Source organism: Salvelinus sp. IW2-2015, linkage group LG16, assembly GCF_002910315.2.
Source record: "Salvelinus sp. IW2-2015 linkage group LG16, ASM291031v2, whole genome shotgun sequence".
NCBI lineage: Eukaryota > Metazoa > Chordata > Actinopteri > Salmoniformes > Salmonidae > Salvelinus > Salvelinus sp. IW2-2015.
Window position 1 is genome coordinate 2,084,860 of NC_036856.1, and position 27,500 is coordinate 2,112,359.

The window sequence follows — 27,500 nt, forward strand, 5'->3', positions numbered from 1 at the left end:
GCGCAGCACGAGTGCTACAATCAATATGCTGATAGAATTTAGGCAGCCTTGTTCTCAAATTAGCTTTTTTAAATCCCCAGCTACAATAAATGCAGCCTACGGATATATATATATATTATATGGTTTCTAGTTTGCGTGGAGTCCAGTGAAGTTCCTGAGGGGCCGTCATGGTATCGGCTTTCACATCAGGTAACTGATGCAAGCAGTAGAATAAGATTTAAAATACACCTTATGGAACAGCGGGGACTGTGAAGAGACACATGCACTCTACACATATGTACACATGGATGTTGTATTGTAAATATGTGATAGTGGAGTAGTGGCCTAAGGGAACACACTAAATGTATTGGGTAAAGTGTTATGAAATGTAATGTAATATTTTAAATTGTAAATAACTGCCTTACACACACACACACCACACACACAACAACACCACAAGTGTAGTTATTCCCTCTGCAAGGCAATCAAACAAGCGAAATGTCGGTATAGGGACAAAGTGGAGTCGCAATTCAACGGCTCAGACACGAGACGTATGTGGCAGGGTCTACAGGCATTCACGGACTACAAAAGGTCTTCCACGTCACGGACACCGAGGTCTTCCTTCCGGAAAAACTAAACACCTTCTCTGCCCACTTTCAGGATAATACGGTGCCACCGACACGGCCCGCTACCAAGGACTGCAGGCTCTCCCTCTCCTTCTCTGTGGCCGACGTGTGTAAGACATTTAAACTTGTTAACCCTCGCAAGGCTGTGACCCAGACAACATCCCTAGGCGCGTCTAGCATGCGCAGACCAGCTGACTGGTGTGTTTACGAACATATTCAATCTCTCCCTATCCCAGTCTACTGTCCCCACATACTTCGAGATGGCCACTTTGTACCCTGGAAGGCAAAGGTAACAGAACTAAATGACTATTTCCCCGTAGCACTCACTTCTGTCATCATGAAGTGCTTTGAGAGACAAGTCAAGGATCATACCACCTCCACCTTACCTGCCACCCTAGACCCACTTCAATTTGCATACCGCCCCAATAGGTCCACAGACAATGCAATCGCCATCACACTGCCCTATCCCATCTGGACAAGAGGAATACCTATGTAAGAATGCTGTTCATTGACTACAGTTCAGCATTCAACACCATAGTACCCTCCAAGCTCATCATTAAGCTTGAGGCCCTGGGTCTCAACCCCGCCCTGTGCAATTGGGTCCTGGACTTCCTGACAGGCCGCCCCCAGGTGGTGAAGGTAGGAAACAACATCTCCACTTCGGTGATCTTCAACACTAGGGCCCCACAAGGGTGCGTGCTCAGCCCCCTCCTGTACTCCCTGTTCACCCATGACTGCGTGGCCATGTAGACCTCCAACTCAATCCTCAAGTTTGCAGACGACACAACAGTAGTAGGCTTGATCACCAACAATGACGAGACAGCCTATAGGGAGTAGGTGACGGCACTCGGAGTGTGGTGTCAGGAAAACAATCTCTCACTCAACGTCAACAAAACAAAACAAAACTTTCCACCTTCTCCACTGCTGTCCCGTCGATGTGGATAGGGGGGTGCTCCATCTGCTGTTTCCTGAAGTCCACGATCATCTCCTTTTAAGTCCCGCGGCGTACATATCACAGACAAACTGAAATGGTCCACCCACACAGACAGTGTGGTGAAGAAGCCGCAACAGCGTCTCTTCAACCTAAGGAGGCTGAAGAAATTTGGCTTGTCACCTAAAACACTCACAAACTTTTACAGATGCACAATTGAGAGCATCCTGTCGGGCTGTATCACCGGCTGGTACGGAAACTGCACCGCCCACAACCGCAGGACACTCCAGAGGGTGGAGCGGTCTGCACAATGCATCACCGGGGGCAAACTACCTGCCCTCCAGGACACTTGCAGCACCCGTTGTCCCAGGAAGGCCAAAAAGATCATCAAGGACAACAACCACCCGAGCCACTGCTGTTCACCCCGCTACCATCCAGAAGGTGAGGTCAGTACAGGTGCATAAAAGCTGGGAACTAGATACTGAAAAACAGCTTCTATCTCAAAGGCCATCAGACTGTTAAATAGCCATCACTAGCACAGAGAGGCAGCTGCCTACATACAAACTTGAAATCATTGGCCACTTTAATAAATAGATCACTAGTCACTTTAATTATGCCACTTTAATAATGTTTACATATCTTGCATTACTCATCCCATATGTATATACTGTATTTATAACATCTATTGCATCTTGCCTATGCCGCTCAGTCATCACTCGTCCATATATTTATATGTACTCTACCGTTCGAAAGTTTGTGGTCACTTAGAAATGTCCTTGTTTTTGAAAGAAAAGCACATTTTTTGTCCATTAAAATAACATTAAATTGATCAGAAATACAGTGCAGACATTGTTAAGTTGTAAATGACTATTGTAGCTGGATGCCTCACAAGTCCTCAACTGGCAGCTTCATTAAATAGTACNTCACAAGTCCTCAACTGGCAGCTTCATTAAATAGTACCCGCAAAACACCAGTCTCAATGTCAACAGTGAAGAGGCAACTCCGGGATGCTGGCCTTTTAGACACTCTAATGTCCTCTTGCTCAGTTGTGCACCGGGGACTCCGACTCCTCTTTCTATTCTGGTTAGAGCCAGTTTGCACTGTTCTGTGAAGGGAGTAGTACACAGCTTTGTACGAGATCTTCAGTATCTTGGAAATTTCTCGCATGCAATAGCCTTCATTTCTCAGAATAAGAATAGACTGACGAGTTTCAGAAGAAAGCTCTTTGTTTCTAGCCATTTTGAGCCTGTAATCGAACCCACAAATGCTGATGCTCCAGATACTCAACTATTCTAAAGAAGGCCAGTTGTATATTGCTTCTTTATTCAGGACAACAGTTTTGAGCTGTGCTAACATAATTGCAAAAGGGTTTTCTAATGACCAATTAGCCTTTTAAAATGATAAACTTGGATTAGCTAACACAGTGTGCCAATGGAACACAGGAGTGATGGTTGCTGATAATGGGCCTCTGTACGCCTATGTAGATATTCCATAAAAAATCTGCCGTTTCCAGCTACAATAGTCATTAATAACAACATTAACAATGTCTACTCTGTATTTCTGATCAATTATATGTTATTTTAATAGACAAAAAATTCACTATTCTTGCAAAACAAGGACATTTCTAAGTGTCCACAAACTTTTGAATGGTAGTGTAGATGTTCTTATTCCACCCCTTTACTTAGATTTGTGTGTATTAGGTAGTTGTTGTGGAATTGTTAGATTACTTGTTAGATATTACTGCACTGTCGGAACTAGAAGCACAAGCATTTCGCTACACTCGCAATAACATCTGCTAACCATGTGTATGGGACCAATAAAATGTATTTGATTTGATTTGAAATAGAGTTCCATGTAGCCATGGATCTATGTAGTACTGTGCATCTCCCATAGTCGGTTCTTGACTTTAGGATTGCGAAGAGACCTCTGGTGGCATGTCTTGTGGGGTATGCATGGGTGTCCGAGCTCTGTGCTAGTAGATTAAACAGACACCTAGGTGCATTCAGCATGTCAAAACGTCTTACAAAAACAAGCAGTGATGAAGTCCATCTCTCCTCCACTTTGAGCCATGAGAGGTTAACATGCATATTATTAATGTTAGCTCTCCATGTATATTTAAGGGCCAGCCATGCTGCCCTGGTCTGAGCCAATTGTAATTTTCCAATGTCCCTCTTTGTGGCACCTGACCGCACGACTGAACAGTAGTCCAGGTGCAACAGAACTGCAACAGAACAAGGCAGAGCCTGTAGGACCTGCCTTGTTGATAGTGAGTGTTGTTAAAAAGGCAGTGCAGCGTTTTATTATGGACAGACTTCTCCCCATCTTAGCTACTGTAGCATCAACCTGTTTTGACCATGACAGTTTACAATCCAGGGTTACTCCAAGCAGTTGTGTGTGTGTGTGTGTATGTGTGTGTGTGTGTGTGTGGTGTGTGGTGTGTGTGTGGTGTGTGTGTGTGTGTGTGTGTGTGTGTGTGTGTGTGTGTGTGTGTGTGTGTGTGGTGTGTGTGTGTGTGGTGGTGCTTGTGTGTGTGTGTGTGTGTGTGTGTGTATGTAAATGCGTGTGCGTGAGTGCACAGTGAGCATTAGGACCTCTCAGATACAGTGTGTCTCGAGTTGACCTTTGATATGTAATAATTTGCTTCTAGGACCGCTGTGTGTAATTTTTCAATAAGACTGAATTATGTTGGTTTCCGCAGAGCCAACCCCTAAAATAAAAATGTGTGTGTGTGTTGTGTGTGCATACATGCGTGTGAAAATACCCTAATGTCTTATTTGCCTATTTTAACACACACAAATCCTGATTTTCCTTTTGTTGTTTTAATTCAATGGTCCATGTCACTAATGTTGCCTCTCCTCATTATGCCTACACTTTAAGCCGCAAGCCATGTTTAACTCAAATCCTTTTAGTAAGTTGAACTCAGCAGTAGCGGTGCTTGGGTAAAATCACTGGGGAAGCCAAGCCAGGGAAAAAAAGCCATATTACAACCTATGTGTTGTGATAATTGTGTTGTTTTCTCTATAACCTGTTAGTTCATACGCCTTGGCACCGTGATATATAGGCCTAAAGCCGAGGCAATAAGAAGACACAGTGGCAAAATAAATTCAACCAAACCTTTGTTTCATCACAAAACCGGAGAGCATCATCTGTCCTGTGAAGTCCACAAAACATATTGCATGTAACAAACAGTTACATGACCTACAGCGTGGTCAAGCAAGTTAATGTTTCCAACATTTTCAGACTACTAAACAACTATTGATTAGAACCGGAGTTTCAAAGAAAACAGGCGCTGCCTCCACTATTCCACAACCATTTTAACATAACATAAAGCTCCAACGAAGGCCGTGAGGCCGATACGTAAAGCTTATGAAAGAGCAGTGATACTATCAAGAGCAGTGTGCGGGTTCCTTCTTTTGTCTCACCATAATCTAATCACCTATGCTTTAGTCTAATACATTGACAACTAAAAGATACCAAAAATGATATAGTCCAATCAATGTAAGCTAAATATGATGTGGCTTTCCATTAGACTTATTTCTGTGTGTGTGCATGCATGCGTGCAAGTAGAAAAAATATAGTTGACTCACCCTACTTGTAGAGAAACGCCAATGCCATCCTCCTCTTTCATGTTGCCTAAACAGGTCTATGACTCTGTCAGATACGCTTTTAGTTTTTGTTGTCCTAGGCTACCTGACTAAAATCCTTGCTCACTAGCCTAACTTCCTTTCATGGGCAATGATAAACCAGCTACATCTAGCTACATGTTGAACTTCCATACTCTCAAGCCAGGGGCACAATGTATGAATTTATGGTTGGATCAGAATAGCCATTATAATCATTGGCCAGTACGGAGAATTAAGTAAACCCACAAGTCCAAATCCCTATTTCCATCCATGGCTAATTTAGGAGAGGGATGATTTTAGCTAGCTATCTAGCCACCGGAGGACAATGACACAACGAGATGCAACAATTCAAGTTTTCTGTCAATGACGTTTGGCTTCTAATGTGATGTGATTGGTGTGAAGCCAAATTCAAAATGGCTTCCCTTGACAATTTTTTGGGGTGCGCAAGGACCATTCACAGCTGACATCACTCAGTTTAGCTCAACGCTGATTGGTTATTATTTTATACTTTTTGTATCAAGGGAGGCCAAGTGCTCACTGGCTTCCCTCGCATTCAATGCTATGGGCAGCAACAATGTCATTCTCTTTTTAGCCAGACAGTATAGGTGGGCTACACATACAGAGACAAAGGGGCGCGGTAAAAGATAAATTAAAAGATAAATTATTTTGTATGTTTATTTATTTATTTAAAAATGTGTGTGGGGGGGGCTGGCTTTCCTTGGCATTCATGAATACATGCCACTGGAACTAATTCAATGAAAAGTAAGTATTACAGTAACTAAATGAGAAGTCACATCAACTTACACCTGCAAGTTGTAACAGTAGAATGCATAAGGTGCAATTTTGAAATTGGGTAGTGCATAATCAGTTTTCCTCATCATGCCAGTCATTGCATATTGGGAGGGCATAGGCCCACCCACTGTGGAGCCAGGCCCAGTCAATCAGAATTAGTTTTTCCCAAAAAAAGGGCTTAATTACAGACAGAAATACTCAGTTTCATCAGCTGTGGCTGGTCTCAAGACGATCCCGCAGGTGAAGAAGCCGGATGTGGAGGTCCTGGGCTGGCATTTTATTTATTTTTATTTTTATTTATTTAACCTTTATTTAACCAGGTAGGCAAATTGAGAACACGTTCTCATTTACAATTGCGACCTGGCCAAGATAAAGCAAAGCAGTTCGACACATACAACAACACATAGTTACACATGGAGTAAAACAAACATATAGTCAATAATACAGTGAAAAAAAATAAGTCTATATACAATGTGAGCAAGTGAGGTGATGATAGGCAGGTGAAGGCACAAAATATAATGTATAAATAAAATAAAATATAAAAGGCCATGGAGGCGAAGTGAGTACAACACAGCAAGTAAAATAAAAACAAAAAAAAAACACTGGAATGGTTGGTTTGCAGTGAAGAAAGTGAAAGTAGAGACAGAAATAATGGGGTGCAAAGGAGCAAAATAAATTAATAAATAAATACAGTAGGTAAAGAGGTAGTTGTTTGGGCTAAATTGTAGATGGGTTATGTACAGGTGCAGTAATCTATGAGCTGCTCTGACAGCTGGTGCTTAAAGCTAGTGAGGGAGATAGGTGTTTCCAGTTTCAGAGATTTTTGTAGTTCGTTCCAGTCATTGGCAGCAGAGAACTGGAAGGAGAGGCGTCCAAAGGAAGAATTGGTTTTGGGGGTGACTAGAGAGATATAACCTGCTGGAGCGCGTGCTACAGGTAGGTGCTGCTATGGTGACCAGCGAGCTGAGATAAGGGGGACTTTACCTAGCAGGGTCTTGTAGATGACCTGGAACCAGTGGTTTGGCGACGAGTATGAAGCGAGGGCCAGCCAACGAGAGTGTACAGGTCGCAGTGGTGGGTAGTATATGGGGCTTTGGTGACAAAACGGATGGCACTGTGATAGACTGCATCCAATTTATTGAGTAGGGTTTTGGAGGCTATTTTGTAAATGAATCACCGAAGTCGAGGATTGGTAGGATGGTCAGTTTTACAAGGGTATGTTTGGCAGCATGAGTAAAGGATGCTTTGTTGGGAATAGGAAGCCAATTCTAGATTTGACTTTGGATTGGAGATGTTTGATGTGAGTCTGGAAGGAGAGTTTACAGTCTAACCAGACACCTAGGTATTTGTAGTTGTCCACATATTCTAAGTCAGAGCCGTCCAAAGTAGTGATGTTGGACAGGCGGGCAGGAGCAGGCAGCGATCGGTTGAAGAGCATGCATTTGGTTTTACTTGTATTAAGAGCAGTTGGAGGCCACGGAAGGAGAGTTGTATGGCATTGAAGCTCGCCTGGGAGGGTTGTTAACACAGTGTCAAAAGAAGGGCCAGAAGTATACAGAATAGTGTCGTCTGCGTAGAGGTGGATCAGAGAATCACCAGCAGCAAGAGCGACATCATTGATGTAAACAGAGAAGAGAGTCGGTCCAAGAATTGAACCCTGTGGCACCCCATAGAGACTGCCAGAGGCCCGGACAACAGACCCTCCGATTTGACACACTGAACTCGATCAGAGAAGTAGTTGGTGAACCAGGCGAGGCAATCATTAGAGAAACCAAGGCTGTCGAGTCTGCCAATGAGGATGTGGTGATTGACAGAGTCAAAAGCCCTGGCCAGGTCAATGAATACGGCTGCACAGTATTGTTTCCTATCGATGGCGGTTACGATATCGTTTATGACCTTGACGTGGCTGAGGTGCACCCATGACCAGCTCTGAAACCAGATTGCATAGCGGAGAAGGTGTGGTGGGATTCGAAATGGTCGGTAATCTGTTGTTTGACTTGGCTTTCGAAGACCTTAGAAAGGCAGGGTAGGATAGATATAGGTCTGTAGCAGTTAGGGTCAAGGGTGTCCCCCCTTTGAAGAGGGGGATAACCGCAGCTGCTTTCCAATCTTGGGGATCTCAGACGACACGAAAGAGAGGTTGAAGAGGCTAGTAATAGGGGTGGCAACAATTTCAGCAGATAGTTTTAGAAAGAAAGGGTCCAGATTATCTAGCCCGGCTGATTTGTAAGGGTCCAGATTTTGCAGCTCATTTAGAACATCAGCTGACTGTATTTGGGAGAAAGAGAAATGGGGAAGGCTTGGGCGAGTAGCAGAGGGAGGGCAGTGCGTTGTCCGGGGTAGGGGTAGCCAGGTGGAAGCATGCCAGCCGTAGAAAAATGCTTATTGAAATTCTCAATTATAGTGGATTTGTCGGTGGTGACAGTGTTTCCTATCTTCAGAGCGGTTGGAAGCTGGGAGGAGGTGTTCTTATTCTCCATGGACTTTACGGTGTCCCAGAACTTTTTTGAATTTGTGTTGCAGGAAGCAAATTTCTGCTTGAAAAAGCTAGCCTTGGCTGTTCTAACTGCCTGTGTATATTGGTTTCTGGCTTCCTGAAAAGTTGCATACACGGGGGCTGTTCGATGCTAATGCAGAACGCCATAGGATGTTTTTCTGTTGGTTAAGGGCAGTCAGGTCAGGAGAGAACCAAGGGCTATATCTGTTCCTGGTTCTAAATTTCTTGAATGGGGCATGCTTATTCAAGATGGTGAGGAAGGCATTTAAAAAAAATGACCAGGCATCCTCTACTGACGGGATGAGATCAATATCCTTCCAGGATACCCCGGCCAGGTCGATTAGAAAGGCCTGCTCGCTGAAGTGTTTCAGGGAGCGTTTGACAGTGATGAGTGGAGGTCGTTTGACCGCTGACCCATTACGGATGCAGGCAATGAGGCAGTGATCGCTGAGATCTTGGTTGAAAACAGCAGAGGTGTATTTGGAGGGCAAGTTTGTTAGGATGATATCTATGAGGGTACCCGTGTTACGGAATTGGGGTGGTACCTGGTAGGTTCATTGATAATTTGTGTGAGATTGAGGGCATCAAGCTTAGATTGTAGGGTGGCTGGGGTGTTGAGCATGTTCAAATTTAGGTCGCCAGCAGCACGAGCTCTGAAGATAGATGGGGGGCAATCAGTTCACATATAGTGTCCAGAGCACAGCTGGGGGCAGAGGGTGGTCTATAGCAGGCGGCAACGGTGAGAGACTTGTTTTTTAGAGAGTGGGATTTTTAAAAGTAGAAGTTCAAATTGTTTGGGAACAGACCTGGATAGTATAACAGAACTCTGCAGGCAGTCTTTGCAGTAGATTGCAACACCGCCCCCTTTGGCCGTTCTATCTTGTCTGAAAATCTTGTAATTGGGGATGAAAATGTCTGAGTTTTGGTGGTCTTTCTAAGCCAGGATTCAGACACGGCTAAAACATCCGGGTTGGCAGAGTGTGCTAAAGCAGTGAACAAAAACAAACTTAGGGAGGAGGCTTCTAATGTTAACATGCATGAAGCCAAGGCTATTACGGTTACAGAAGTCATCAAAAGAGAGCGCCTGGGGAATAGGAGTGGAGCCAGGTACTGCAGGGCCTGGATTCACCTCTACTCACCAGAGGAACAGAGGAGGAGTAGGATAAGGGTACGGCTAAAAAGCTATGAGAATTGGTCGCCTAGAGCTACTAGAGCAGAGAGTAAAAGGAAGTTTCTGGGGCGATAAAATAGTTTAAAGGAATAATGTACAGACAAAGGTATGGTAGGATGTGAATACAGTGGAGGTAAACCTAGGTATTGAGTGATGATGAGAGAGATATGTCTCTAGAAACATCATTGAAACCAGGTGATGTCATCGCATATGTGGGTGGTGGAACTGAGAGGTTGGATATGGTATAGAGAGGACGGGGTTCCGTGTGGTAGAGGGGATCAATCCAAATTGGCAAAATAGATATAGTGACCCAAGGAAAAAAATAAAATACATAAATAATAATAATAATAATAGTTGTCTGATATACTTGTTCAGATAGCAGCCGATAAGACAGCTAACGATTAGCGGGCCTSAGATGAGCGTTCAGGTAACGTCGGGACGGAGGTGCCAGTTGGATAAATCCCTCGGGCAGATAACGTCGGCAGTCAGTCGCGGCAGTCAGTCGTGAAGGCCCGGTGGGGTTCCGTATCTGCAGCAGCAACAAAAGAGACGGGTCCGGAATGGTTACGCGTGGTCTGCGGTATTTAGTCCAGTTGGATGTACTGCCAAATTCTCTAAAATTAAGTTGGAGGCGGCTTATGGTAGAGAAATTAGCATTCAATTATCTGGCAACAGTTTTGGTGGACATTCCTGCAGTCAGCATGCCAATTGCACACTCCCTCAAAATTTGAGACATTGTGTTGTGTAACAAAACTGCACATTTTAGAGTGGCCTTTATTGTCCCCAGCACAAGGTGCACCTGTGTAATGATCATGGTGTTTAATCAGCTTCTTGATATGCCACACCTGTCAGGTGGATGGATTATTTTAGCAAAGGGGAAATACTCACTACCAGGGATATTAACAAATTTGTGCACAAAATTTGAGAGAAATAAGCTTTTTGTGCATATGTTTCATTTCTGGGATCTTTTATTTCAGCTCATGAAACATGGGACCAACACTTTACATGTTGCGTCGATATTTATGTTCGGTATAACTTGTCATAAATAGCCAGATCAAGTAGCCCATGTCAGCTAACGTTTTTCACTAGGTTCTTAAGCCCAAAGATTCTGTAATAATGTTTGAGTCACTCAAATATCACAGTATCACAATACTGGAAGGGGTGCCTGAGTGAAAAGGTTTGGGAACCCCTGACCTAGACAACCAGGTGAGGGGAGTTCCTTACTAATCAGTGACCTTAATTTATCAAGGGAGCAGCGAAAACCTGCAGACACTTGGCCCTCCATGGAACGAATTTGACACATACGCCCTACATGGTCACAGTGACTCTATTGGTTTGAGTAATGTAAGTAATGACTACAAAACCACTATAAGTAACTGTACTCAGCAATGGAGGCTGGTGGGAGGAGCTATAGGAGGATGGACATATTGTAATGGCTGGAATGGTAAAAATGGAACGGAATCAAATGTGTGGTTTCCATATGTTTGATATGTTTGATACCCTTCCATTAATTCCATTTCAGCCATTACAATGAGCCCGTCCTCCTATAGCTCCTCCCACCAGCCTCCTCTTGTACTCAGATATATTAAACACAACAGGTTTCCTCAAAAGTTTTGAGTAATGACAGCACATTGGGGTTTAGAGTGTAGGCCTACATGAATTGATATTTCCCGTCCTGTATTGATTTCTGTAAATATTAAGGAGAGAAATTAGATCATTTATACAAGTAATTGAGAACGTTTGGTAGCCTATTTAAAAAACGCAAATACATTTCGCCTTTAGCAATATAGCATATAATAACTTTGCTACTTTTTAAAATGCAAATATTTTGCCAAAGACATGGCAATATGTTTTGGGATATTAGCCTAGAACAAGGAACATTTTGGTCAAATGTACAGTTTTGTCACAATTGCATCGGATGGATATAGACAATATTTTAGAATTCATACATCTAAGCGTAAAACGAACAGGGCATTTGGTCTCAGTAAAATGGCACGTTTGCGCGCATAGTTTTCCAGTAATTTATCGGCTACCTGTTCCTTATAAAAACCCTAATTAGAACGAATAAGTTATGACTCATTACTATTATCACACTGTACCTCTTTGTGTAGGCTATTTGTCTTCCGCGCCTCTGTGTCTAAGCTCGTTTTATTTAAACATTCACCTTCGTTTATTTCCTTGTTATCCCACTGCTTTTATTAAGTCCATCATAAACTGTATAAAACAGCTGTGATTTAGACAGTGTGTGGAAAACCGGTTAGAAGTGATGTTGCCTATCTCCGCACGCGATTGGAGCTAACGGTGTGATGTCAGAGTCCATGAGCCCCTGATTGGCGCGAGGCGGCGGTGTCAGTGTGGAGTAAACAACGCAGCAAGGATAGGACTGAACTTCACATCCCAGTACATCACAGATAGACCGAGTCCAACCTTACGCGAAGGAGGGGCCGGCGTGACAGTCTTTGCCATCCAGCCCGAAAGTTCCTTACAGTTCGCTAACTACACTTTCAAGACCCTTGTCAAAAGACGTGGAAAAGCCAGCGTATAGATGTATCGTTGCCCGGGTAGATTTGTTATTTTCATCACAGACAGAGCTAGAGAGAGAGAGAACTCGAAATCAGTGCGCTCCGCTCCTCAACTTCGCGGCGAAACCATGTTCATATTCTAGGTTCAGCGGCATTGCTCCGTATTGCAATTTACGCAAGAGCACTATTCAGAATTAATTTACATTGGGCTCGCCGTTGCAGGCTACCCACTGGGTATGTAGCCTAGACATACAATGTCAGTTTAACCCGAGCCCGCTGCAGTTGAGCCACACAGTGAGCGCGCGGGATTTGGGAAGTCACTTTTCTCTGGTGTGTGTGTGTGAGAGAACCTGTGGTGACCCTCTCCCGTCCAGGTGGTCCACCGGACGGAGCTGAGTCTCCCGCTCAGCCCAGCGGAGCTGTCATGCTGCCCAAAGCCGACACGGAATCTTTGGGACTCGTTCGATCGCATGGAGAACAGGGGCACATGCAAAGGAATATGCAAGGTAAGAGATTGAGATCGATGTACGCAATATTGTAGACCGCATGTCCCTTGTGCCTTATCACAATCGCGAGTCGTGTCATTTGTGCACAATACCAGGCGAAAGACCTGGCAGTGTTAGACAGAATGAGACAACAAACTCGTCTTGCCTCTCGCGCTTGCCTCTCTCATAGTTCACGTATTTGCTGATCATGCATTGTGCAACAATATCAGGGTGTATGCAGGGACCGGCAAGACGTTGCACTTGCGAATTCACCCTACCCAAATTCGATCCGAAGTATCAGCGTTGCCATCACCGACTTTCTCCAAATAGTGCATGCCAAATGATTTCTTTGTGCACTCTATGAATTCATTGAAATCCCAATATTCACTGTCAGATATCATTCGGTTTAATTCATTGTTTTTTATTCCGACATATTACGAAATTAAACGCCACAGTTTATCTATCATATAGCCAAAGTCATCTGATGGTATTTTACTAGGCTAATGAGTAAAGCACCCGAAAGCTCACCCGATATCTACAATTTGCGTAATATGCGTGATCTGATTCGCCAGCAGTTGTTGAATCCTGAAAAATTTGGAATTCCCAAAATGTCACTAACTCTGGGCTATTATCTTTTAAACCTCGATTTCAGTACCATGCAAAATGATGTCAGTGATATTAAAATAACTGTTTTATTCTGGATAAAATATTTGAGTTAACGTCACGTTTCTGTCAAAAGTCAAACGTTGATATAAAAAAGGGTGATACATGTAGAATCTTTACTCCAGAATGCAAATGCGAGCGTGCAAATCATATAGTCTAGTCTTTGTGTCAGAGTAGGAATAGTCCTAAAACAAAACAAAAATTCGGACAAAAGTAGGCCTATGCAATGATTGAAAAATACCCAGTTGGGTTAGATACATTTTACTTGGATACATTTTTGTTTAGTTTACATACTATCACCTATAACCCGTTGTGGCAATTTAGTTTTTGTGTTACTTCTCATAATTCTAGAATAGTGCTTGCTTGAATTTCCCAAAGTTGAATAAGCTATGGAAATAAGATAACTCAAATTCTCATCGAAAAAAGACTTCTCTGCAGGCCTATCGAATTAATATCTGTAAATCCCTTTCATTTTGCCAATTGCACATTTACATTTTATTTAAAATCAAGTCTCATGTTGCTTTGATTTTTTTTTTTTACACCTGATAATGGAACACAAACCTCAAGGAATAAAGGGCTAGAATTTCTATGTGACATTCTGTTTCATTTTGCACGGGTAGTTTCTCTGTGTGAGTGCACAAGCAAATGCCTCTCTCCAATTCATTTAAACATATATATTTTTTAAATCTACATTTTAACTGGATATAGTTTTGAGGCTGCACGTGCTTAAGAGACCATAAGTAAGATTCGATAGCTTAGGTGATATCCTTAGGTCACAGAAAAGCTGTCTGAACTTGGCAAAAATCCAAACGGCACAGAGTTCACGTACAACTTGGGCTATCCATGGGTTCTGCTCTCCTGTCATCAAAATACGAGGCCTGACACTTTCCTATCAAAGGGAATTTTCGCGCAGGCAGATATGTCTGTAATATAGTAAGTAATAGTCTCCATTATCAGTTAACTCTCTATTAAAAGTTTTTAAAACGCGCACTGCAGAACTTTCAAAACACAAGAGGACTTGTTGCCTTTCAACTTAATATTCAGCGCTTATAAACGCTGCGAGATCAAAGGGTCAATGGAGAAAGAAATCCGCAGGAAGATGCAATTGCAATTGAAAGTTAGCCTACATTATTTTATATAGAGTCTAATGTCGGGAAATAATTTGCCAGTTTTCCAGTCTGCTCTGGAATTCATTGGGATTTTTCTGCTTGATGTTTGACACTTTTTATAAGAACAACAAATCATTTTGTAACCATTGTAAATGTCAGTTCAGCAGTTTGCTTAGCACTGTCATATATCCTCTCATCAATGCAACTATTGCCTTCGGCATTCATGCCCGTAAAATGTAGAATAAAGCAGTGGCTTATGGAAAGTGAATACAAATGTAGGCCTACTAATACAGGCTACAGCAGATAGGAACAATAGCGATTCAATGAGAGCATTTGTAAGTTCAATTTCAGAATCAGTTTTGTATTTTTATTTCGCCTGTTAGAGCGAAAGGTTACACTGTATGTCTTCATTTGTCTGTGGGCGGTAACATTTTCTCCTCGAATCCCTTACTCTATTTTACCATTTCCCGGATGAATTCACAACTTAAAATCATGAATATTTATGAAGCTCAGTTTCATATGTTTGCCCTGTCTGCGACTGGCGAGCAAGAGTGAGTGCTGCAAAGAGGGATACAGAGGTATATTTTCTTTCAGCTCCGTCAAATAACATTATTCCTTCAAAAAGGATAGTTTTGTGAAATGTCCTTTTTGTTAAAGCTTTAAAATTAAAATTAAAATTATATGGAACATTTTATGGATGTCAAAATATATTCCATAACCTAAGCTCATTCTAAAGTTATTCAGATGTATACGTTAAAGATGACTGCATTAGGCAGAGAGGGTCTTTCAAATTAAACAGTCTTCTTCTTTGTGTGCTCATGTGTGTATTTTATCTATTGCAGCCCCCCACTATAAAATGATGGACTACTCGTATGACGAAGACTTGGATGAGATGTGTCCGGTTTGTGGTGATAAGGTGTCTGGATACCACTATGGGCTGCTCACCTGCGAAAGCTGCAAGGTATATTCTCGTTTTCTTTCTACCCCTTTTCTACCCTTTTCATCAGATTGTCTATCTGTGATTCTCTTGAACATAGCCTATAAGCAGCTAACTCCTACATTTGTTTGTCTAATGAAGTTTCAAGTAGCCTATTTTAGTCGTATTTAAAAAAAAAAAAAAATGTAATCTCTAATGTCAATGTGTGTATAGCTAGCCGTTCTGTGTATGCGGTACATATTTCTGCCTATGCTGGCATAATTTAAAACAGGTGTTATAGATTTCATCCGTTTTCTGACCATGAGATGTTACATGTTTGCTTTGAGGATACCTTCAATAGCAACATTGCTTAAAATGAGATCTCGAATGAGTGTCTTCAGCGAAATCATCTCGTATTTGCGATAAACTGTGGCAACTGTTCTACCAGCACAGTTCTAAATGGGATCTGTCTGTGTTTTAGGAACAGATTTGGGGTGTCATTTTTTTTTGTACTGTGTAGTTATTTCAACGGAAGCTGTGTGTTTTGGACTGGGAAAAGATTGGGTTTGGAGCGTTTTTATCGTTTCTCGCCAGTCTACCACACTGCGGTGGGTCTGAGAAAGGTGGTATCAGGACTCGTGTCTAAACGCACACAAAGTAATACAGTGTTAGTCTACTTTAAACCTGTACAGACACACATGCGCACATACACACACACATAGGCACATGCAAGCGGACACAAACATGCACACATACACACACGCAGGCAAGCAGGATGCATGCACGCTCACACACAATCACTGACTTGAAAATGAGTTTAATACTGTACATTTGAACTGGTATGCATTAGGCTCTTCCAATAACCGCTGTTAGACACAGAAGCTGTGGGAAAAGTCTAGATTTGGATAAAGACACAGATACAGGACACACAAATTCATCATAGGCCACATACTGTACACAAAACACAAATGAGAAGTTGGGACAACCTGGACGTTGAAATCTTGCGGCTTTACGCAAATTCAGTTGTTGGTGTCCACGCTCTGTTTGTGGTTTACGTTGTTTATAGAACGCGCGGTATACTCAATGGATTTATTTTTTTTGGGGGGGGGTAATTACGTTGATGCATGTTTGTCTGGCCGAAGTCAGTAGACTGTCTGTCCACTGTGTCTAGTTTCTAGTCTAGTGCGGTTTTATTTTCATGTCACGAGCCTGCATCGCGATTTTACATTCAATCTATGTTTGGAATTTGGTGAAATATTGATCGTTTTACTTTTAAATGGGCAGGTTTAGGGGATTCTCCTGCTGGTATGGATCGGGAATACGTTAATACCTTTTCCCCATTAGATTTTTCCTGCTGCTTCTGAAAATTAATTCAATGGTGCAGGTAGAACGGTGTAATCCCGGAACTGTAAATTATGGATATAATTTATTGGATTTTTTACTCTAACACTCATATTTTTAAATAATTAAATTGAGAGATAGATAGAGGAGATATTACAAGTCAATTCTGAAGTCTTCATAGGGCCGTGTAAGTGTGAATACCAATGTATATATGGCTGGGTTTGCAACAGGTTGCTTCATGAAAATACTGAACACCTATTTGATGATGTTACTCATAACATTGTATTAACACTCTGTTTAAACTCACAATGAGAACAGAAGTATATTCTATACTTTTCATCAAACACTAATTCAAGTATAAGTAACATAGGAATCGTATTCATGCATCCGTCTCATCACTTACCCAAAGTACATATTTATGTATGAGGAAAATTATTACTTTCATGTGAGTAAAAATTCAGCATTAGCACTGAAAAGTAGTAGGGTGATGGTAGTATGTTAATCGCAAAAAGAATAAGAATTAGTATGTGTTACACTGCATTGTCGGAACTAGAAGCACAAGCATTTCGCTACACTCGCATTAACATCTGCTAACCATGTGTATGTGACAAATAACATTTGATTTGATTTGATTTTACCAAGTAGGCTATATCAGATTTTGGGTTTGCTGCTTTGTTAGGGTTTTAAGCTTTCTTCAGTGTAAACATTTGATATCCGCATGCTCACTATTCAGTTCAGTTTAATTCAGTACCAGACATTGAACTGTGAAGCCCAATTCTCATATCATTGTCTTGAACAGGAGCTGGTATCAATAAATGTTTCATTTGTGTGTGTTTGTGTGTCTGTCTGGGATCATTTATTTGTATTTATGGCTGCAATTATGTGTATGCATAGTCCGTTTATCATGCACACGCAAGTATATTTGTTTTGTGTGAATATAGTTTTGGTTGTTTGGATATTTTTTCTGTGCCTCCATTCTGTGATTCTGTGATTCCTAGTGTTCACGTCACTGTGTATATGCCTGTGCCTGTGATTGCTTCCCATTATATGCCTGAGTGCGTGTGTGCGTGTGTGCGTGTGTGTGTGCGTGTGTGCGTGCGTGCGTGCGTGCGTGCGTGCGTGCGTGCGTGTGTGTGTGTGTGTGTGTGTGTGTGTGTGTGTGTGTGTGTGTGTGTGTGTGTGTGCGTCACGCTCTAGTATGTGTGTGGTGTGTGTGTGTGGTGTGTGTGTGTGTGTGTGTGTGTGTGTGTGTGTGTGTGTGTGTGTGTGTGAATAGAGCAATTACAAACGTTGGGCTCATAAGTGTTGACATCTTAGTTCTTGCCTTTCCACAGGGCTTCTTCAAGCGCACGGTTCAGAACAACAAGCGGTACACATGTATAGAGAACCAGAGCTGCGCCATCGACAAGACACAAAGAAAACGCTGCCCTTACTGCCGCTTCCAGAAGTGCCTTACCGTCGGCATGAAGCTGGAAGGTAAGGACAGCTCTTGTTAATGAGATTACGAAACAGTAAGGCAAGGTCATGGTATAGTTAGGGTCAGGGTTTGATTTACGTTGGTGCACGACAGACTTGTGTTCAAGTAGTATTTGTTTCTCTTTCAAGAACTTTGAGGACTTTGATCGAATCGTGCAGAGTGCCAGATGTTCTGGTTTTGCACTTTTGGGACTACTCCATCGGTTCCATTGCGCCAGGCGAGTTCAGTCACACCCAGCTAAAGTATTTGAAAGAAAACAAATACAATTTGAGCTCAGAGTCTGGTGCACAGGCCACGCTTATTGGAGTGGGAATTTAGCATTGGCACCCAAATAATCAGTAAAGATGTGGAAATTCTCCTGTCCACTATCTTTGATCTCCCTAGAGTTAATTGGAACGCTACGGCCATATTCAAACACAACTGTTATGTGGAAGTTTTGGGGCGAAAGGAAAAACAAACACGTTTGAATTGGTATCACCTAAGGTTTTCAAAGGTTTCTACTGTTGTTGTATAGACATAGATTGATGTAGAAGTTGCCCTAAACCACAGATCGAGGATGAGATACTCCTACAACCAATCCTAACTTTAACCAAGTTAGGATTAGGGGGATGAACAAATATCTGACCCTGTATCAATGATGAGGGCCAAATTCAACCTACTCTGTAGAAATAATCCAAACATGTCCTGCAGGTACACAGAGGGGCGAGAAGTGAAAATGCAACATTGGCTTGTCTTACCCCTGACACTCATATCAACTGGGCCCTCAGTCTTTGGCCTAAACCTTTCCTTGTTGAACCACAATCTTCATGAAACCATCCCATATTCATGTGTACTTTTAAGCGTTTTTAAAAGAACAGTTCTTCTTTTGGAGTCTTTTCCTCTTAGCCCGCAGGAGTGTGGTTTTAATTACTATTAATTGTGAATGGCCGCGGGGCAGAATTTCCACGCCTGTCATTTTACAGCTTACTACGACGTGATTTGTTTTCATACGCTAGCAGCTGGGCGGAGGGGCCCTGCAGCGCTCTGTCTACTTCAGCCCAGGGGCAGAGCCAGGCAGGCGGGTGGACAGGCAAGGAGGCCGTGTGGAGAGTTGCCACAACCTGTAAAGAGCACAGAGCTAGAATCCTGATCTTCCAGACACCGCTTTCCAGTAAACACATAAATATATTATAAATATATTCAGACGGACCAAAAAAAGGTGTTTACAGCTAGACCCATTCAGTCCTTCATTTTGGGCTGATTTTTTTTAAAGAATAAATTGTCGATTTGCAGTTAAATCCCATTTTTAAAGGTAGGATAATTTTGGGGTTTGTTTTGCTTGTCGGAAGTTGTTCCTGTCTACCGATAAGTCCATAGACCTAGTCAATATCCAGTACAGTGTTGGGCTGGGGCTGTAAATAATGGTGAAAATACAGGCAGTCATATCTGAGTGACACAGACAGTATCCTGAGTCTGACATGTCTGCCATAGAGAGATTCAGTCCCTATTATCTGGACTGATAAAAGCATGGCGACGCCGATCTATCCTGGAGGAAAAGGAGTCATTATGCCGCGTGAGATATCCTTTTGTTGTGTATTTATGCCCATGATAAATAGTTTACCTTTGGCCTAATGTGCGGTCGGGGCTCATGATCTGATTACAGATTCACTTTTCCTGTTATTGTGTCTTTCCTGTTGAGTGTGAATGAGAAATGTACAGATTACACTCTTCTTTTCCCTTGAAAAGGTGCATTGGCACTGGTATTTTAACATTGATGAGTGTTAAAACACGTTTTAAAACATATTAGTGTTAAAATGTACCATACTTACTAATATCCGTAATTCATCTAATTTGGATAATTTACTTTGTTAAGTATGGTGGGAATTGTTTATTCCCGTTTTATTGCCCAACGCTAAATTGTCAGTAAATAGCTACTGTCATCCAAGAGCCTAGCAAGATGCCTGTCCCTCATGCTTCTCGGCCTAAAAAAACATATATTTATTTAAGCATATACTTTATAGTAAGTACTATTCAGTCATTTAAACAAAACGTATTATCCCATTTAGATTCTCACTGTAACATGCAATATCGCTGTTAAGGAAAAACATAACTTTTTTTCCGCAGTGCAGGTTTGATTGAACCCCTGCCCGAATCCTAATATTTCCACACAGATAAACGGAATTGTCTCCTGTGTGTTTGTCTTTTCGCTCCGTCCTCCTTTTTTTCTCCTCCCTTTCTCCCTGCCCTGTCTTGTTTCCCTTTCTACCTGCCGAAGGAACGGAAGCCAGACTCCTGTCCCATTACTTATGCATAGGTATCATAGGTATTCATGTGTGTGCGTGGGGTAGCGCGCATCCAGAGTGGGAACCGGGCAGACATGACAAACAGGGTGTCAGAACCTGGCCAGGGGAGCCATTAATATGCTGCTGCCCGACAGGGATCCTCACCTACGCTCACTTAATATTCCTGTATATTAAACACTCATAAATCAGACCATAAGCAGAGCCCTTTGTGCCGCGGCGGGCCGGGCCCGGGATGGAGTGTAGAGTGTGTGTCTGTGTGTTTGTACCTAAGCCCCAGCCTTATACTACAGTCCTATACTCTAAACGTATCCCACAGCCCCAGCCTTGTACCTCAGCTCCTGCCTTATACAGTACAGTATGCTCCCCAGTATCAAACCCCAATCCCAACCTCCGCTAGCCCTAACCCCCAATCCCCCAGCTAAAGCCCCATCCTCTCCCCAACCCCATCCCAGATTAATCTGTACAACATGCATGTAAATAACCTTGTTTAATTAGACACAAGGAGGGTGAAAGAGAGAGAAAAAAAACTGCTATCAAAAATGCTCCAGTATTCATGATGCGAGTCCCAGGTTCAGACCTAATTGTGTTTTCCCAAAAGGGCCGACTATTAATTTTCAGCTTATTAATTACCCTGTTGCTCTGAGTCATTAATAGTTAAAGTCGCTACAATAATGTATAATGGATACAGGGGATCCACGTTCCAAATGTTTTCCTTTATAGTGCACTACTTTTGACCAGGGCCCATAGGGCTCATGTCATAAGTAGTGCACTATATACAGTATATCTTTTTTGGGGTGTGTGTCACTTAGCCAGTGGCGGGCTCTTCTTCTAGGTGCCAGTGTCTGCGGACCCTATGTGCTTGACCTTACCTCTCTCTCTTATCAGTGCTGCATCAGTGTGTGATACCCTCTGTACCGTGTGTCTGCGGCCCCTGTGCTCTCCCCTCTAAGCCCCTCTTGGCCCCTTTCTCAGATCACCGCCACTGTGACAGACACTGCTGTGACAGAGACCATTAAAACTACTCCCAAGGCAGCTGTTGGTCCAGCCCCCTTCTAATCACTTTATGTATTTCAATACCTACTCCCTACTAGAGATATTAAATATTAGTGGCCTGAGTGCCCGACGGTGTGTCCGCCCTGACCCAGTATTGTAGGGATGGAACGGGGGTGGGCGGATGGGGGGTGAATGGTTGGGTCCCGCCTGGTTCACTCTCCCACCGAGCCCAGCGTAGCCAGTCTGCTGCCTGCTCCACTCCACCACAGCTTGGGCATAAGAGATAAATAATTAAGCATAAATAATTAACAGGGGGGCACTCGGGAGAGAGAGGCAGAGAGACAGTCTCCCCCCTTGGCATGCATGGTGCAGATCATACATGGTCCGCCGTGCACCATGGAGACAGTCTCATTCATTAGCCTGAATGAAGCTGTGATCCTCGGAATCTTGGGATCATTCGGGATTCTGCTGGGGTTTTCATATGATGTTTTGGGATCATTAGGAAATGTACCGTTTTTGTCATGTTTGTACTCTGGTTTGATTTTCAGTGTTAACACTTTTCAGTGTTTTGAATTAGGGTAGTTCTTAGTGTTAACACTTTTCAGTGTTTTGAATGAGTATCATTTTCAGTGCTAACACTTTCCAGTGTTTTCAATGAGGGTAAATCATTTTCAGTGCAAACACGTTTCAGTGTTTTGAATGAGGTTAAATCATTTTCAGTGTTAACACTTTCCAGTGTTTTGAATGAGGTTAAATCATTTTCAGTGTTGACACTTTTCAGTGTTTTGAATAAGTGTAGGCATAAATAATGTTGACGTTGTCACTCTTCTCATTTGGACTGACGATATATGCTTGGAGAAATTACTAATAGCCTTGTTGTCTGGTATGTATCAGGATTACATAGGTTCATAAAAGTTATTGTTTCAGTAACTAGCGTTTACAACCTGTCAAGCTGAGTGACAAAGCGTGCCATGCGTGTGAAAGGTAACACGTTATGACAAGGCTGTATTTCCCTGCTCTGAGACATCCGAGTTCTCCAGTGCAAAGGTCAACGCAAAGTTTAGTAGTCGTTGATCGTTTTTTTCCCCCTTTTATGCATGAACTATAAGACGAAACGGGAGCTCTGTGTTAAATGGCCATTGTAGAGATCTCTATGATTAATCAACGCTAATAGTTTGGTGTGGGTTCTTGTTATGAACACATGGGGGTCATGAATGACATTTGCTCAGAGGTCTCAAACTCCTGGCTCATGAGCTGCCTATTTGTGGCCCGCGGATTGGAAGTTTCAGAACACTGGCTGAAATCGACTCCAATGACTTTTTATTTGATCCGTTTATCAATATTGCTAGTATCTTTTTCTCTCCTTCCCCCTTCAACACCCGCCAGGAGAATGTGTTCCTAGTCACCTTACCTGCTAAAATAAATGGAAACACATGTAGATGTTATCATCATGTCACTAACGTCCTCTTCTCCTGTCCTTCCTCTCCTGTCTGTCTGTCTGTCTCCGTCAGCTGTCAGGGCGGACCGCATGCGTGGGGGCCGCAACAAGTTTGGCCCCATGTACAAGCGCGACCGGGCGCTCAAGCAGCAGAAAAAGGCACTGATCCGTGCCAACGGCCTGAAGATCGAGGCCATGACCCAGGTGATGCAGGCGGTGCCCACCGACCTCACCATCTCCTCGGCTATCCAGAACATCCACCAGGCAGCTTCCAAGGGCCTGCCGCTCAGCCACCACGGTCACCCGCACCACGCCGCCCTGCCCCACACAGACTACGACCGCAGCCCCTTCGTCACGTCGCCCATCAGCATGGCCATGCCCCCCCACGCCGGTTCCCTCCAGGGCTACCAGGCGGCCTACGGCCACTTCCAGAGCACCCGCACCATCAAGTCCGAGTACCCGGACCCGTACACCAGCTCGCCCGAGTCCATCATGGGCTACAACCCGTATATGGACGCGTACCAGACGGGCTCGCCGCCCAGCTTCCCGCACCTCATCGTGGAGCTGCTGAAGTGCGAACCTGACGAGCCCCAGGTCCAGACCAAGATCCTGACCTACCTGCAGCAGGAGCAGGCCAGCCGGGGGAAGCACGAGAAACTCAACACGTTCGGCCTAATGTGCAAGATGGCCGACCAGACGCTGTTCTCCATCGTGGAGTGGGCCCGGAGCAGCATCTTCTTCCGCGAGCTCAAGGTACGTGGGGAGACTACACACAGACACCATGTTGAATTTTACACACACACTGTGTACTGTATGTCTGTTTTAATTGTTCATGTGCATCATTCAGAAGATTTAACGTGCATATAGACAAACACTAGTCAAACACATATACAGTACATCTGCATTGTATATACAGTACATTGGTTGTCTATATTTTTACAATGTTTCACATACATCATTTTTAGTGGTTGCTAAACTACTGATGATGTGAATTAAATTAAATATGTTGGTTAGCTAACTACAATATGCAACAAGTCATGCATATTACACATCAAACTCGGTCATATACATGTATTATATCTTGATATATTGTCTGATCAATAGGCAATAGGATCGTTATACCTACCCTATTTGTGTGGCCTTGCATAATGCATCCCGCATTTTGTCCAAACGTTCAATGTTTGACCCAATGTTGTTATCCAAAATTGACAGTTTACCACACACACACACACCCCTGTGATCTCCCTCCTCGTCAAACCCACCCTCATATTTTATCTTCGCCCGCCTTTAATCTTTCCCTTTTATGTGTCTGCCCGACACTAATGCAATGTGTACGAAGCTGAGAGGGAAGGCTGCGGTGTAGCTTTTAGCCGCCTATCTCTCATCCTGATCAGAATTCAGTAGCCAGCCCTGTTTACACACTGTGACACATTTCGGGTATGGGTTAGGAGAACTTTGACTGGCCGCCTTCGGGCTCTTTTCACTCAAAGCAGCGGGATCCCCTGCTCTTGGTTTTGATTCGAATTTTGGATTTGATGTGCCCTTTTTCCCTGTATCATTTTTGAGAACCAAGTAGGCAGGGACTGTATGAGAATATTGAAATACAAATAAAATATCATCACAGGCCCACAATGCATGCATCATCACAGCGGCAGAGGTAAATGGAAAATACTTGGAAAAAACAGTCCGACCCTATTACTATTAATGATAATGCATTTAATTAATTCATGAATTATGATGCTGATGTTCTCACCCGATCAACCCATTTAGTAGTAATGCATGCCTAATTGAAGTATTTAAATTTCATTGATGTGTTATCGAACTCTGTTTCCGAAAGCTCTGCTTTCAGTGAGGATACTGCAGCAGACAGTTTTCCTGGCCAGTTTGGAGCCAAAGTAAAGTTAGGTTGACATACTTTGTGGTGTTTTGTCAACCAATCGCTAACAGCTGCTTACCAAAACAACCCTAGATGGCCAACGACGAGTCTTCCTGTAAAAACCTGATCATTACAAACATTTTTAGTCCCTGAGAGGAACGGGAAATGTTTCCAGCGTGGTTTCGTTTGCTCCGAGGTTTATTTGTTCAGTGGAGAAGGTTAATATGCGGAGAGCAACATGAAAAGGCTCTGATGAGTCTGTGTGGATCACCTGTTTTTCTTTCATTCTCTTTCTCTGCCCCCTCTCTTATCTCACTCTTTTGTCTGTTTACTCCGTAGCCAAAGGCATGACTGCATATTCATGTACTAGGGCCCCCATTACAGTCCTCTGCATTTTTAGGGGAGGGAAGTAGAAATGTGATATTCAACACAATCCAATTCTGTATTAGGGGCAAGAGCTCTCGAAAACACATGTTGACATTTATCACGCGGCCAATCCCTATTGACATTTTCTATATCTGAATTAGCATCAAATAAAAATGTTTTATTGTACAGTACTTCACTGAGTACATGGACTGGAGAGTTGGGTGTGGTTGTACATGTTTTTTTTAGCCCATTTAAGCCGCCGAATGATCATTGTGCAGTGTGTGGAGCAGCATACCACTCCAAGCTCTCCATTCGAATTCAATTACCTATATCCACTTGTAGATGTCGCCCCTCGTTCACTTCAGAATGAAATATCATTATGTCCAAGGTAATGACTGGCCATATTACTCATGGACTTAATTGGAACAGAGCCTCAGGTGTTTTAAAACGGTGGAGAACGACCCGCGCTAAATTTGGGGGCTAATTCCTGCACCAATATTCCTGTATCCGCCGCCCCTTCTGTAGTGGTACGGGGACACGCGGTAGCAGGCGGAGGGGGTCACGGAGGGGGGGGGGGGGTTAATTCACAGATTAGAAGAAGATACAAAATAAATAGGGGGTGTGTTTTTTTTTAACGCTATCTCATCTAGCTATTCGAGTTTAGACTAAAGGCGCTTGCCTAGCAGGGCTGGAAAATGGTGTGCTAGCAGGCAGGCACCAACAGCTTTCCCTGTACACTAGACCCCACCCCCTCTTGTTTCTAATTAGTAGATAGTTGTATGGCTATTGTTGAGCAGAAAACTTAGTGTTGGTGATGAGAGAAAAGCCCTGTGTAAGTCCTGCACTGTTTCCACAAGTGCTGGCAAATTGGAGCTCTGTTAAGCAAAGGCAGCTACTGATACAGTAGACAGAGAGGCTTTGTGGGATGTTGGCCCCCCTGCATTTTGGCCTTTTCAACACGCTGAACCACACATGCTACTGTAGGAAGATAAATGTCTACATTGACTTGTACTGTATGTACTGTGTTTTCATGCTAATTAAATGATTTAAAATTGTGTTTTCAGACAGATTTTCCAGGTGATTTGACTCAATCTGTGATCATCAGAATCATAAAATGTGTGTATGCGTGTGTCCGTGTGCATTTCTGCACTGCCCCATATCTCAGTGAGACATTCAAATACTACTTACTACTGGTGACCTCTGTAGACCGCTACATCTAATATATAAATAACTTCAAAATGAGGACAGAGAGCGGGCGATAAACACAGGAAATACTCATGGAATAAAAGCTGGTCTGAGACCCCGGCTCCGAGGGCACTATAAATACCCCTCCATCTACAGGCCCCTATTATTAGCTTGGTAAGAACAAAATAATTTATATGGTAATGGAGCCGAGTGGTGAGAAGCTTCTGCCAAAAGTGTTTAAAGATTTAGTTTCCATAAGTTGGACCTGGTTACAGGAGTCATAAATATTTACCCATTAGATATCACTGAAGAGAGGAGCCCCATTGTGTTGCTCTGCAGCTGAGCAGCCGGAGAAGAAAGACACTTGGCCAAGAATCGTTTCACAATTCTCACACCTTTGGATTAGATCTTTAACTGTACTTTTATGTATCTTTTTTGGTTCCAACCCTACCTACCTCAGCCTTAACTCATTTCACATTTGGACTTTTTTAAGCCAGGTGTCCGTCCTGGTTTGGTTATTACTGTAATAAATGGTAATATGAGGGGGAAAAGTATGGAGTTTTGGGAAGGGTGGCTTTTTGCATGTGAGTGTCATTTCGATAGCAAGTGTGCATGTGTGTGTGTGCTTGTGAGTGTGTGTGTGTGTGTTTAGGAGTAGCGTCCCTCCCCATTATTGCTGGGCTCGCTCTGGGCACAGAGGGAAACAGATGTGTGGCTCAGTGTGGCTAGATGTCACTGAGGGGGTGGCACAGCAGGGTTGGCATGTGTCTGTGGCACTCCTCCCATAGCCTGGCAAGCCTTTATGCCAGGCAGCATTTAATAAACACCCAATCACACCAACCTGTGGAATGTAATGGTAATTAATTACTAATTGACATGTTTACATTTCATCAACGTTTTATCAACCTCTTTCTCTGAGGGCATAATTTCTAGTGGGGTTGTTATTGGGATTGTTATTGATGCCCCTTCTAGACCAGATCTGAGCCAAAGTTAAGTTTGGTTGACATACACACACACACACAAACGCAGTCCCTCCGCCTTAATACGAGCTTTTTCCAACCAATCATTACCCAGACTATTAGTGTGTCTCTTCTCAGGGCCGGGCTGCCATTGGGTTCACAGGAACGATCAGACTTACTCATGCTGCGTGTGTGTGTGTGTGTGCGCGTGCATGAGTGGTGCATGTGTGCATGCATGCGTATGTCTGTGTGTGTGTGTGTGTTTACTC

The 27,500-nt window shown here is 43.1% G+C and overlaps 1 protein-coding gene across 2 annotated transcripts in view; it reads left to right on the forward strand.

The window, feature by feature from the left end:
- Positions 1–27,500, forward strand: part of nr5a2 (nuclear receptor subfamily 5, group A, member 2) — a 107,070-nt gene that overhangs the window by 3,706 nt on the left and 75,864 nt on the right. The window contains exons 2-5 of one of the 2 annotated variants that reach the window (XM_024003551.3): positions 12,516–12,647; positions 15,241–15,359; positions 17,990–18,131; positions 22,919–23,598. In XM_024003551.3, the coding sequence (XP_023859319.1) occupies positions 12,516–12,647; positions 15,241–15,359; positions 17,990–18,131; positions 22,919–23,598 (1,073 nt within the window). The remainder of the gene's footprint in view (positions 1–12,515; positions 12,648–15,240; positions 15,360–17,989; positions 18,132–22,918; positions 23,599–27,500) is intronic. The other variant, XM_024003553.3, reaches the window with a different exon arrangement.